This window comes from Zalophus californianus, chromosome X, assembly GCF_009762305.2.
Source record: "Zalophus californianus isolate mZalCal1 chromosome X, mZalCal1.pri.v2, whole genome shotgun sequence".
Lineage (NCBI taxonomy): Eukaryota > Metazoa > Chordata > Mammalia > Carnivora > Otariidae > Zalophus > Zalophus californianus.
Window position 1 is genome coordinate 98,086,974 of NC_045612.1, and position 13,985 is coordinate 98,100,958.

Genomic DNA, 13,985 nt, shown 5'->3' on the forward strand with positions numbered 1-13,985 from the left:
TCTGTGCATTTATAATCAACTAGACTACAACAAGAATGCCAAGAACACACAGTAGAAAAAAGACAGTCTCTTTAATAAATGGTGCTGGAAAAACTGGATATCCACATGCATAAGAATAATGGAATTTTATTCAGCCTTAAGAAAGAAGGAAATCCTGACATCTGTGACAACATGGATGAACTTAGAGAACATTAGGTGAAATAAGCCAGACACAGAAAGACAAATATTGTATGATCTTACTTACATGTGGAATCTAAAATAGTTAAACAACGAGAAGGAGAGTAGAAGGTGGTTACCAGGGGTGGGAGGGAAGGGGAAATAGGAAGATGTTGGTCAAAGGGCACAAAGTTTCAGTTCTGCAAAATGAGTAAGTTCTGGAGCTGGTGACTATAGTTAACAAAACTATATCGTACACTTGAAATTTGCTAAGACAGTAGATCTTAAGTGTCCTCACCATAAAAAGGACGTCATAACAATGTTTTAACAATATAATTATGGCAGCATCATTCATAATAGCCAAAAGATGGAAACAACTCAAATGCCCATCAGCCGATGAACAGATAAACAAAAGGTAGGCTATCCATACAATGGAGTACAGTCTGGCCATAAAAAAGGAATGAGGTAGTGACACATACTTCAACACTCATGCAACTTGAAAATATAATGCTGTATCAAAGAAACCAAACACGAAGTCCTCACATTTTATGATTATATTTATATGCAATGTCAAGAGCAAGGAAATTTATAGACATAAAAAACAGATTAGTGGCTGCCACGGGCTGAGGAATAAGAAGAGGGAGTGACTGCTAATGGACATAGAACTTTTTCCTGGGGTGATGAGAATGTTGTAGAATTAGTGCTAATGATTGCACAACTCTTTGACTATCCTAAATACCACTGAATTATACCCTTTAAATGTGTGAATTTTATCGTATGTGAATTCTAGTTCAATAAACTAGTATTAAAAAGAATAATCCTATTTCACTTCTAAATAATATCTCACTTCTAACAGACGATTTGACCAGCCTGTGCAAGCCACAGTTCTCCAGCAGCCCCCACACTTCCCACATTCACTTTTTATTAATCTGAAAGTTATTAATGCTTGAGAAACACAGAAACACAGAGGGTTAAAAATGAAATTTGGAACTTAGGTATCAGACACGTTTTGAAAGGGTGCATGTTGCTGGAGAAAATAAACTGAGTTGGTAGATTTAAGAGGATTGAACTAAAGAAAGTCTAGGAAGCGGTTAAAAGGCAAACGTTTTTGCATAATGTGGTTAACATCAGTTGTTATTCTATAAAGACTGATTAAATCTATCCAAATTTGAGGGGACGGAAGTGAGTCATTCTAATGAAGCAGGAAGAGTTATAAATATGAGCTGCATGCATTTAAACATGTGTACAATAGTTCCTGATTGCAACTGGGAGAAAGCTTCCATCAATAACTTTATGAGCCGTATCACAATGCAGTGGAGAAAAGATGGTAACATAAGAACCTGAGGTGAAACTGAAAGCATTCATGCTTGCTACCGTTTAGAGCAAGTCTCCAAACTTTTTCTGTAAATAGCCAGACAGTAAATATTTTAGGCTTTATGGGCCATATAACTGTAAAAATTAATAAAGGGAAACATCACTAAAATGGAATCGGGAGGGCAGAAGGAGGAACTCTCACGCCCTGCCACTAGACTTCAATTACAGGAAGAAACATGGATTGGAAAGAATCATCAGTTACAGGTCCCAACACGAAAATATGTTACCTTGCAACTCCTGTAAGGAATCAACTGCCCCAGCAACTCAGCCAACAACAAACCGTCATCATCCTGAACTCCCGCTTTTCTTCAATGGACTTTCCTTCAAAATAACCACTCCCAATTTCCTCCTCCTCCTCCATAAAATGAGGTTCCTCTCTTTGGTTGTTGGACTAGCCTATGGTTTCTGCCATAGCTTGTTTGTCCCGAATTACAGTTCTCTGCTATTGCCAAATAAACCCAGTTTGACTGGTAAAATAACTATCTTATTTTTTTTTAAGATTTTATTTACTTATTTGAGAGATAGAGAGCACGCACGAGAGGGGGGTAGGGTCAGGGGGAGAAGCTGAGTGTGGGGAGCCGGATGTGGGGCTTGATCCTGGGACTCTGGGATCATGACCTGAGCCCAAGGCAGACACTTAACCGACTGAGCCACCCAGGCGGCCCTTTAACTATCTTATTTTTAAAGTTAACACAGCTCTCTCACACCCATTCAACTTTGCCTTTGTAGCATGAAAGCAGCCATAGACAACAGACAATAAAAGCAGCTATGTTCCAAAAAAAAAAAAAAAAAAAAAAAAAAAAAAAAAAAAAGCAGCTATGTTCCAATGGTAGTTTACTTTAAAAAATAGGCAGCAGGCCAGATTTGGCCTGTGGAGGACAGTCAGCCAACCCCAGTTTAGGGGACAAGGACAAGAGTTATGTGAGTAGTGAGAAAGACAGAAACTGCCCTGGGACTCACAGGTACTCCTCAGACTTCAACTTGTCTGCTCCACACCAGCAGTTGGAGGCCTAGGCAGTTAAGTATCATCAGTTTCAAATTTGAAAATTCTGCTCAACCTTCAAGTTCTGGCTCATGTTACTATCATAGGAAAAGACCTTGCTACCTGGCTGGAAGTAAAAACACTGTCCTCTGAGTTTCTGTATCACCTTCTTATAGATCTCTTTCTTTTCTTTTTTTTTTTTTTTTAAGATTTTTCATTTATTTGAGAGAGAGGACGAAAGCAGGGTGAGGAACAGAGGGAAAAGCAGGCTCCCCACTGAGCAGGGAGCCCGACGCGGGGCTCGATCCTAGGACTCCAAGATCATGACATGCATGAGCCGAAGGCAGCCACTCAACTCACTGAGCCACCCAGGCGCCCCATTATAGATCTCTTTCAACACATTTTGCACTTTTCTTAAACCAGAACTGTTGGTATGTAGGTTTTACACTTCCTTAGTACATAAAAAAAATTCTTACTGGGCGGACCGTTGGAGGAAAGGCAGAGACATCGCTGTTTGCACCGTCGGACCAGGAACCGACCAGGAACCGACCAGGAACCGGTTGCCCTAAGCCAAGGCAGGGGGTGACGCGGGCTGTGTCCCAGCCGGGCTGCCACCACTACCGCGCGGCGTGTGCGGTCCGCACGCTGTCAGTGGGGGCTCCACGAGCGAGCAGAAGCGAGCCTACAGCAGGAGCTGAGCGGTGCCACCTTCGTCCCAGCCCCGCCCTGCTACGCCTGCAGCACCGCCCACGCGGAACCCCCCCTCCCCATGACTGCGCAAGGGCATAGTGGGGCTGCAGTGGCAGAATATGTCCCTACTGTGCCAGCTGTGGGCCTGTACGAGTCACTCCCGGACCACAAGTACCTGGGCCGAGACCCGAGCCTGTGCCAGGACCTGTTGTCCTCCCTACATTCAGACACCTACTAACACTATCTGCTGGCCTATCTGATGACGACAAGCCTGATGCGAGTCTACCCCCACACCCACCACCCCTCACTGTGCCCGTGACACATGATGCCTGCGACCAGTGGATGCAGGATGCCCTTCACGTCAGCCGCTGATGAGCTGGGGGGCAAGGAACATGCACTTGTGCAAAAGGCTGAGAAACTCACCCCTCAGCAAGTAAAGACTATAGTGGCTAGATTCCCCCATAGCACCTCACCTCACAGCGGGGCAAGGCTTCAGAGGCCAAACTGACAACCCCCTCCCTTCTGTCTTGGGTTAACTATGGCATGGGGTTACAGCCTCTGCCGGTGAGGCACTGGACTTCCATTCGTCCCACATGTGTGCATCCCAGCTTGGCCAACCTTCAGTCTAGGGGTGAGTCCCGAAGCATCTTGCACTCCTTTCAGCATCTCTGAGATTGGGACAAGTGCCTGATTCCTACCTCCTTTTCACTTATTGCTGCTATCAGCCCCTACTGGCTCAGGGGCATCCCCCCTCTGGTTGCTGGGTTCCACTGTCCTAGACAAAGGCTTCAGGACCTGTTCCTGCACCCACCCAAGGCAGGGAGGACTAAGGCTCCATGCTGGATATTTAAATTTCGGGGCCTGCCTCCTGGGGTGACGATAAATACTCTCTGAGCTTAAAAAAAAAAAATCCTTGGACGCAATAACTATGTTTTGTCCTTCTTTACATTCCCTACAGCGTCAAATGCTTTTCCTGGCACATGAAAGGCACTTAACAAATAATTATGGATACTGTATAAGTGCCAACACTAAAGTATTCACAACGAGGCCACAAAAGAAATACAATTTTTAATACTAGTGGAACAAAATGAAGTTTTCAATCCTCTGCATGTCATTTTAGCGAATCTTAAAATATTTGAAGCATGTGAAAGCATCGAATAATTATCTTACCTGGATACATCCTTCATCAATCTTGCCCCTTTCAGGATCAATTTTAAAATGTGCAGTTTTTTGAAAACGGTACATCACAGGAAGTGAGTTGGATCGATTTTGCATAATACACAGAAGCTCTGAATGTTCACCCATGAAACAAGGTGCAAAATTAAGGACCTTTCCTGGATCAAACTGTAGTAAGACAGGAAGTCCTGTGCCTGTCAGTGCTAATTCCACTTTCTGAAAACGATCACCTGTAGAAGCAATAATAGCTTTTTAACATAAAAAGTGTTGGGAATCCAGAATATATTTGCTCGGTCCAAATAGCGTCATCTGAAAGACCTGATGATACATGGGTAGCCCATTCAATCTTTCATTCAACAAAATTATTAAGTGCCTTCTCTATGCCAAGTACTCATCTAGGCTGTGGGGATACAGCAGTGAATAAAATAGACACAGTTCCTGCTCTCATGGTCTTCATATTCTAGGGAGGTGGCATTGACAATAAAATAAGGAAATATATAGCATTTCAGACAGGATAAGTGCTATGGGGAAAAGTAATGTAGGGTGAAGGGGAGCACAATTTGTCACCCGAAAACATGCCTCTTTGGCATAAGGATTAGGGTTTTTTTAAAGATTTTATTTATTTATTTGTCAGAGAGAGAGAGAGAGAGCACACACAAGCAGGGGGAGTGGCAGGCAGAGGGAGAAGCAGGCTCCCTGCTGAGCAAGGAGCCCAATGCGGGAACTCAATCCCAAGACCCTGGGATCATGACCTGAGCCAAAGGCAGATGCTTAGCGAACTGAGCCACCGAGGTATCCCTGGCATAAAGATTATTTTAAGCTGACTATTGTTATGTAACAGCAGATACAGGAAAAACTCTGAAAACTACTGGGAAGAAACGCTCATCAAAGAAGGCAGATACTTAAGTCTGCATAACAACCATACCCTCCCTTACTGTGACTTGAAAACCTCCCATAACTGGCTGCCACACTTCAACATCTTTTGTCTTTAGCTGGAGATGGCATTTAAAGTGATGGCTCTGGCCATTTTGGGGAGTCACTCAGTTTTCCTGGGTCTCTCCCATGTATAGAGGAGGCATACATGTTATTAAACTTCTGTTTGCTTTTTTTCCCTCTTAAACTGTCTTTTTTTTTTTTTAGGATTTTATTCATTCATGAGAGAGAGAGAGTATGAGAACAAGAGGTGGGAGAGGAAGAAGCAGGCTCCCCACCAAGCAGGGAGCCCTACACTGGGCTCCATCCCAGGACCCCAGGATCATGATCTGAGCTGAAGGCAGACGCTTAACTGACTGAGCCACCCAGGTGCCCCCCTTCTTAATCTGTCTTTTATTAAGGGGGGTCTCAACCAAGATCCTAGAGAGGTAGAGGGGAAATTATTTTTCCTCTCCTACAAGGGTAAGACAGAGCACAGTGTCTTGGGGCTGCTCTTTTATATGGGAAAGTCCAAAAAGGCCTCTCTTGATGGGGAGACATTTGAGCAAAAATATAAAGGAACTCAGGAAGAAAATCATGTGAAAATCCAGGAAAAGTGCATTCCAGACAGACAGAAGAACAAGTACAAAGATTCTAAGGTAGGAATTTCCTTGGCATGTTCCAAAATCCCTAAGGTACCGGGCGCCTGGGTGGCTCAGATGGTTAAGCGTCTGCCTTCGGCTCAGGTCATGATCCCGGAGTCCTGGGATCGAGTCCTGCATCGGGCTCCCTGCTCCTTGGGAGCCTGCTTCTCCCTCTGCCTCTCTCTCTCTCTGTCTTTCATAAATAAATAAATAAATAAATAAATAAATAAATAAATAAATAAATAATAAATAAATAAATAAATAACCCTAAGGTACCAAATATGGCTGGGTAAGGGTAGTAGAAGAAGGATGAGAAATGGTCAGATTTAGGGGCACCGGGGTGGCTCAGTTAAGTGTCTGCCGTCGGCTCAGGTCATGATCCCAGAGGGAAGCCTGCTTCTCCCTCTCCCACTCGCCCTGCTTGTGTTCCTGCTCTCACTATCTCTCTCTCTCTCAAATAAATAAATAAAATATAAAAAAAAAGAAATGGTCAGATTTAACATATAGTTTTAACGGGAGACTTAACAAAATTTGCTGATGGACTGCATATAAAATAGGAAATTGAACACATAATAAATGGTGATGGTAAGGTCTTGAGCTTGAGCAATGGAAGAGATAGAATTGCCATTTCTTGAGATAGGAAAGACTGTAGGAGGGACAGGTTATAGGGAAACCAGGAGGGTTTTTCTGGGCATGTTAATTTTGAGATGCCTAATAGATATCCAAGTGGAAACATCTGCTGGGTCACTTAATGTATTTACCAGTTTAGAGTAAAGACCAAGGAGGAAGTCTTGGAGGTTTGAGGTGAGAAGGGAAGGTGTGTGATACTGATCTCATATTGTGAGAAAGTGAAGGAAAGGAGGAATGCAGCAGGAATGTCAACCATCTTAAAGGACCCACTTGGGGTTAGTGATTGTAGAATAAAAAGTGAAACAGCACAGCATAGTTTTATGCTTTTCCCCAGCACAATTAGCTTCCCAGGTGCAGACCCAGGGTAGGCTAAGAGTTGAATTTAATCAGATTAGAGGTTTGCCACTCAGTCACTATGGGATACGGGTCAAGAAACTTAAGTGTACATGGAAGAAAAGGTGATTAAAATAATGGACAGGGGAATATAAGCTGGGCAATAACATAAACATGAAGTTTTGGAGACACCAGAGAGGAGGTAGGAACTATAAACTATAGGCTCTAATTGGGTGAATGAACAGTTTTACACGGAGAGCATTGTAACTAGAATCCAAAAGAAGATTGTGTATTTCTTCACTGAGGCTCTTACTAGCCAACCCTAGACTCTGAAATACCTTTAAGGCAAACCTACCATCTCCATCTCTGGCCATTCAAAACCAGATTAACTTGCAAGATTCAAACAAATCTCCTGTCTGTGATAGGCAGGCAGAGCTCAAATCACAAACCATGACACAAATAATAGCAGGGCACTCAATTTCTGTCCTAGGAAAATGGTACAAGCTTGCTCAACAATATCACTCATCCTGACACACTAATCTTCTCGACTCTTGACTTGCCATTGCTCATCTTTCTAGAACCAGTCCCTCACCTGTCTCTATCTTTATTTTCTCTTTGATCTGTCTGGCTAAGCTGAACTCCAAGTCTTGCCAATTTCCTCACTACAGCCCATCTAATACTACCTGAGAATACTAAAAAGTACAATGCACCTTGACACATGGCCTGCAAGGCATATGCACTTACCAGTACCCCATAACAGGATACTGTACCCTATTTACTAGAGCTCCAGTTCTAGGTCTTGTACTTTGACTGTTACTGAATGCTGACTCTAAGAGCTGAAGGCCTGGTAGAGATGGAATGGGTCGTTTGTTCCCATATTAATCTCTAAGAGATGGGGCGCCTGGATGGCTCAGTCGTTAAGCGTCTGCCTTTGGCTCAGGTCATGATCCCAGGGTCCTGGGATGGAGCCCTGCATCGGGCTCCCCGCTCTGCGGGGGGCCTGCTTCTCCCTCTCCCACTCCCCCTGCTTGTGTTCCCTCTCTCGCTGTGTCTCTCTCTGTCAAATAAAAAACAAACAAAAACAAAAACAAAAAAATCTCTAAGAGAAAACATAGACTTAAATGGGAAAAGAAGCCAGGTTGGTTTTTTTCTTTTTTCATTCCTTAACTCTAGATTATGTTTATCTAATGTCATTTAAAAATAATGAAGTCATCTAAATTTTAACTTGGAAAATTATTATGTAAATGATTCTGAGGTTGACTTCTTTCTTAACATGCCACAAAAGACATTTTAAGGTTTCTTGAATGTTTGCATTTTTGTTCGATTCAATAATTATACACTCTTATTAAATTGCCTCTAGAAATATGATATCCAAACTTTTAAATAATTTAAACTGCTATACATTTGATGCTTATGTTCATTTCGCACTTACTTTTGATGGTTTTACTGTTATCATCCCTCAAAAATCCATCTTTACTTCCCACAGAGTCAAATCTCAAAAAGAGAGCATAGTCCTGCCTGTGTGAAGGATCATTATTCTTTTTACCATCAATCATTAGCCTGTAAAAAATTACAAATATTTTGAAGGCAAAGATGATGCACTCTATTAGCTCTCAACAGGAATCAACCCAATCCTTAAATCTATGCAAACAGATGAAAGTTCAGGAATAAAAATATAATTGTGATCTATTTTCCAAAATTACTGCCCAGATACAGAGACTTGCCAAAAGAAGGCCACAAAGTGTAAAGATTCAGAAAATGGGTTCATGACAACATCTGCAAGACAAAAGTAATTTAAATATACTAAACTGTAAAGGTCCAGCTCCAGTGTCACTTTCTATGTAAAGGATTCTCTTTCCAAGCCGAGTTCATTGCTAGCTAAGGGTTCTGTTCAATTCTCTAGTTCAATAGTCCTTCATAACTCTGGGTGTAACTGCAAATCTCTGTTCCATATCGGTCTCCTCCTGTGGACTAAGCACATGTTGCTAGCCACATTCTCCATATTCTTAGAGGAGAACAAGTGATTTGGAGAACAAGATTTGATAACAGCCAAATCTTGTCAAAGGAGAAAAGGAAAGAGGAAAGACGGGAAGAGGGAAGAAGGACCAGTCAGAGATGGGTTACCTCTAGACCTGCGTGTTGACTGTCTTTACTTGCTTACCTAGAGGGCAGCTATTTTAGCAGTGGATACTCAAATACACACACACACACACAAAGACTGATATGAAATATTACACAGGAATGGAAGTAGCATGTTAAAAACGAATTTAACTAAGACTTCCAACCATTATCATATCTATGAGTTTATGCTAGACTTTCACAAAAAGCATGCGGCCATGAAAAAGAATATTTAGAATTTCAAAGATCGTGTGTTAAACAGAATCTTCTATGTTGGCCAAGAAATTACCTGCAGGAAAATATGATTCGTGAGGCAATTACAGATTGTACAAATAGAACAATTACTCGATTCATTACCCTCCTTAAATTAAAATACAATTCAGTCTCCACCAATCGGTATCATCATCAAGCGACCCTGTTGCCACATAGAGAAGTACACTGAACAGTGTCTCCTCACAAAGGTAAACATACAGTTGGATCGATTATTTGCCACGACCGGCCACCTCTCAAGTATAGCTGAAATTGTTCCTATGTATTTAAAACAGCATTTCCAAATGTATTTTCAAGCTAAATAACCAAACCGAGTACAGAGAATTATGAAAAATATACATTGGCAAAAGTTCTACAAGTCTGTATGAATTTCAGCAAGCAAGTGTGGTGTATCCCAGCAGCTGCTATAGGCTTACTCTTTATGCTCCTTAGCAAGCATCTTGCTGTGGCAAGAGCCCTGCATCCTCTTTGGAGGCACCGACACACCCTGCATGCCACTGGCTATCCCCTATTTCTGCAGGGACAACGAGGTCTTGTTGCACAGATTCGTCTGGGCCCACAACACAAAACCACACAGAACTTCCGCTTCTACAAGGTCTGAAGAGATTTGTAATCGAACATGAAATATTTAGAACAAAATTCTTAAATGTTCGAAATCATATTAACCATGTTAGAAACATTGAGAGCCATAATAAGAAAAATCTGATTGGTGCCTTCTGACCAGTTTTACTGTTAAAGTCAGTTTGAATGTATGATTGACATGCTTTTGATTAATAAAAAACACCATAACTGAATTTTTGCTTACTTTGGGCTGAAACAAAATGTAATTACAATCTTTTGATAAGGTAGTAACCTCCCTTCATTAGGAACACAGGAGATAAAAGTGGTAACATCACTGTTCTTTATTTTGCTTAAGTAGGTGAGATTATTTAAAGCAACATCTGTTCTTTGTCGAATATTTGTGCCCTGTAATATAAAATCAGACATAAAAAGAATATTAAGGCAGAACGCAAATAAAATAAAACATCTTAAGAGGAGATCATAATTGTTGAAATTTTAGTCTAGAAAATCAAGAATATGAATGTCTTTAAAGAAACATACATAAATTTGACCAAAGCACATCATAAAATTAAAGGAACTGTTGAAAAATTGATGAGAACAGAAAACCCCACAACTAGCTGCTAATCTATAAGAAGCACTCGTCTGGTTTACTTCAGATATAAATCACTATCAGTGTTATTTAATTTACAGAATTTTTTGAGGTTACCCTTGAAGACACGTGAAAGGGAATCATATCTATCCACATGTTGAAACGTACTTAGAATAATTTAACAGCTTTTTTTGTTATTAGTAAATTCAAAACAACCTGTTTCAAAACATAATACCCGATTTTCCCCGGTTGCACTATTTACTTACCAGTTCTTCTCCAACTGAATCATTTTGCATTATGGCCACCCAGTATATGGGTTCTGGGCTATTATTGTATAGAAGTGCATGTTCAATTTTTGAAGTTCCGAAGAAAACTGAACCAAAGTGTATGCATTCCAACTTTTTGTCATTACTTATGTTTAACAATTCAATAATCTGCTCAACCACATGAGCTTTGACACTCAAGAGTATATCTGGACGACCTTGCAAACTCACTCTACAAGACAATGAATTATACATATATATTTTAATTAGAATTCTATATACTTAATTTTTCTCCTATATATTTGAATAAACAGAAATTTTATAACATCACATTATAATTAAAATTCAAAGGCCTAAGAGCAGTTCCTTTCTCATACATGCCAGAGAATGTCAGGTCCTTCTGACTATCTGAATCTGCACAGTTGAATGGCATATGTACAACCTAATCCATTGCCCCCAAGAAACAACAAAGTTGGAAAACAATCACATGGATTGACTCCAAAAAGAACTTATTGCTAGGTCCGTATCACCAATTATTTCATAAACACTAGAATTAGATGGGATGATTTAGATTTCTAAAAGAATTCTAAGATTCTTTTCTAACTCATCCCACTCCCCCAAGTCCAACAACCAAACTCATCCCCATCCTAATAACCCAATTCCCTATGAAGTGTCTCAGCAAAATCCCACTTGTTTGCTGAAATGAAGATCCCCCCCCCATAAAGCTTCATTTCCTAGACTAATTTCAACTTCCTTTTGAAACTGCCCACATATGCACATTTATCCCTCTGTGGCATAAGTGCAATCCTTTTGACTCTCACCCCATCAAATACCACAAATAAATGACCACTCCACAACCATCACCTAAGTCCTTATCTTACATTACATCTCTGTCACAGTGCTCAGGGCTGATATCATCTACATACATCTCTCCTCCCTTAGCTTCCTTGACACCAAACTTGGCTGGTTTTCTTCTAACTTATTCAGACTTTACCTTCTCATTCTTCTGTGGCTTGGATATTTTATACACTCCATGAATAATGGCGTCTCTCTCCTACTCTTTTATACTCTGCCCTCCTTGTCAAAGTTATTTTCAACACTTCATGCTTCATCTACAACTATCCACTGACAACCCGCAAGCCAATATACCTAGACCAAATTTTTTTTCTGGGACTCAAGATAAGGAAATCTAATAGGCTCCACAGGATTCTGCAAAGCAAATCAATTCCAACAGTTTAAAACTGAACTCAAGATCCTCTCCCCCAGACCTGTCCTTCCTCTTACCATCCCTTTCTAGAACCAGTCACTACATCTAGTTAACATTTCTCCAGAACATTTCTCCAATCGGCACACTTCTCTCCATACTCCTGATTTGTACCTTAGCTGAAGCTTTCATCATTTCTCTTCTGTTTTACAGTTTCTAGTCAGGCTACACCTCCACATACCCACCCCACCCTGATTTGTTGTGCCCACTATTATCTGCATGACCTTTCTAAATTGCAAACTAATCAAGACACTCGCATCCTAAAACCTTCCCGAGATTCCACAGCCTTCACAATGAAACCTAAGCATCTATCAGGGCTCAAACTGTTTCTCAAACTTTTTTTGGCTGTGACCTTCAGTGAGAAATGTATTTACATTGCAAGCACACACACATACACACACATGCATACACAAATACACAGGCACGCACACACACGTGCACCCACACACACAAAACAAGTTTTGCAAAACATTTGCCCTTACTACGTGAGATGCATCCTGATATTATCTATTTCACTGTTTTGATGCTGGTGGTGACCTATTATAGTGAATGCACATTCTGCTAATGGACTGAGACACAGAGCATTAAAAAGTGCTGTCCTATGAGGTACTTTACTGGACCCTGCACCATTCTGGGTTTCTGGTCTCATCTCACATCACTCCACACTGCCATCTCTTTGCCTCTACATTGCCTCAGCTCGCTCAGTGTGTAACACTGTCTATTTACCTCCAGGATTTCAAGTCTTCTACTTGCTCAGCCTGAAATTACTCTTCTAACCCACCCCCATCACTAACACCCACCTCCCCTATACACAAACACACACACACACACACACACACACACACACACACACACACACACAGCTCAAATCACACCACTGCTCTTTGCCGGGCTACTTCCTACTCACCAATAACTGTTTGGGTACACTATCCCCTCCTTAATGGAGCCCTTTCCTGATTCACTCCCTCACCCCCACAAAATCCAAACTAGAAGCTCCTGTTATGTGTACCCATAGGCCATCCTCTGGTTCTTCCCATTTTGGAGTCTCTAGTGCTTGGCAAATAGTAGAGACTTGGCAAATGAATGCTGACTGAAAGAACAAAGAAGCTAATATACATTCAAGACAATAGGCATATCTGAAGAGTAAAACAGGAAAGTATTAAGAACTACATTAGAATTAAGAACCATAGTATATGCTTACTTTGCCACTTCATTTACAATTCTGGGCTGGTCAGCACAGAAATCCACTTTAACAATCACTGATGACTTGGGCTCCACAATACCATTACTTGGAAAAATGACAATGGGTAATTGGCCCTGGTATTCTGCTTTAAATGTACCTAAGGAGAACAAGAGCAAATGGTTTACATCTGGATCCTTACAGTGTCATAGTCACACCCTTAATAGGAGACAGCCACACATTACAGAGTGTATAGTCTATTGTGGACCAAGAATCACAGCTTTGACTATAAGTTTAGTCTCTGGGGTCACCCAACAAATATGAACTGATTGTTAGGACTCAAGCTTCATTGATAGTTAAAATATACTATCTGCTTGCAGTGGTCAGGCACATATGCTAAGAGCTTTGTATATGTTACTCCATGTAAGCCTCAGAGTGATTCTATGATATAGGTTCAATCATTACCTCCATTTTATAAATAAGGAAAAAAAGCTTAGAATGGCTGAGTGATTTGTCCAAAGACACACAACTATTGTGGTAGATTACACAGTTGACCCCAATTCTTCACCCTTCTCTGCATCTTACCATGACACTACCAGGGACAAAGTATGTTTTCCTATCCCTTGACTTGGGGCATGACCACATGATTTGCTTTGGCCAATAGTGTGTGGGTTGAAGTGGCAACATGCCAGGCTCAAATGCCACATGTTCTCTTGCACCTCTACCATGTAAAGTGCTTGAGTAGCTGCTGTCCCTTTGGCCTGTGCTTCAGAATGAGCACACGTGGAACAGAGCCTCCAGCTGACTCACAGACCTGCAGTGAGTAACAGAACATCCCCAACC

The 13,985-nt window shown here is 41.2% G+C and overlaps 1 protein-coding gene and 1 pseudogene across 1 annotated transcript in view; one reads left to right on the forward strand and one right to left on the reverse strand.

Moving 5' to 3' along the window:
• CFAP47 (cilia and flagella associated protein 47) overlaps positions 1–13,985 on the reverse strand; it is a 525,897-nt gene that overhangs the window by 487,184 nt on the left and 24,728 nt on the right. Inside the window, exons 4-8 of the mRNA XM_027608633.2 lie at positions 13,164–13,302; positions 10,702–10,930; positions 10,091–10,251; positions 8,330–8,457; positions 4,373–4,608 (exon numbers count right to left, since the gene is read on the reverse strand). Coding sequence (XP_027464434.2) covers positions 4,373–4,608; positions 8,330–8,457; positions 10,091–10,251; positions 10,702–10,930; positions 13,164–13,302 — 893 coding nt within the window. The remainder of the gene's footprint in view (positions 1–4,372; positions 4,609–8,329; positions 8,458–10,090; positions 10,252–10,701; positions 10,931–13,163; positions 13,303–13,985) is intronic.
• Positions 1,639–3,574, forward strand: LOC118356559 (annotated as a pseudogene).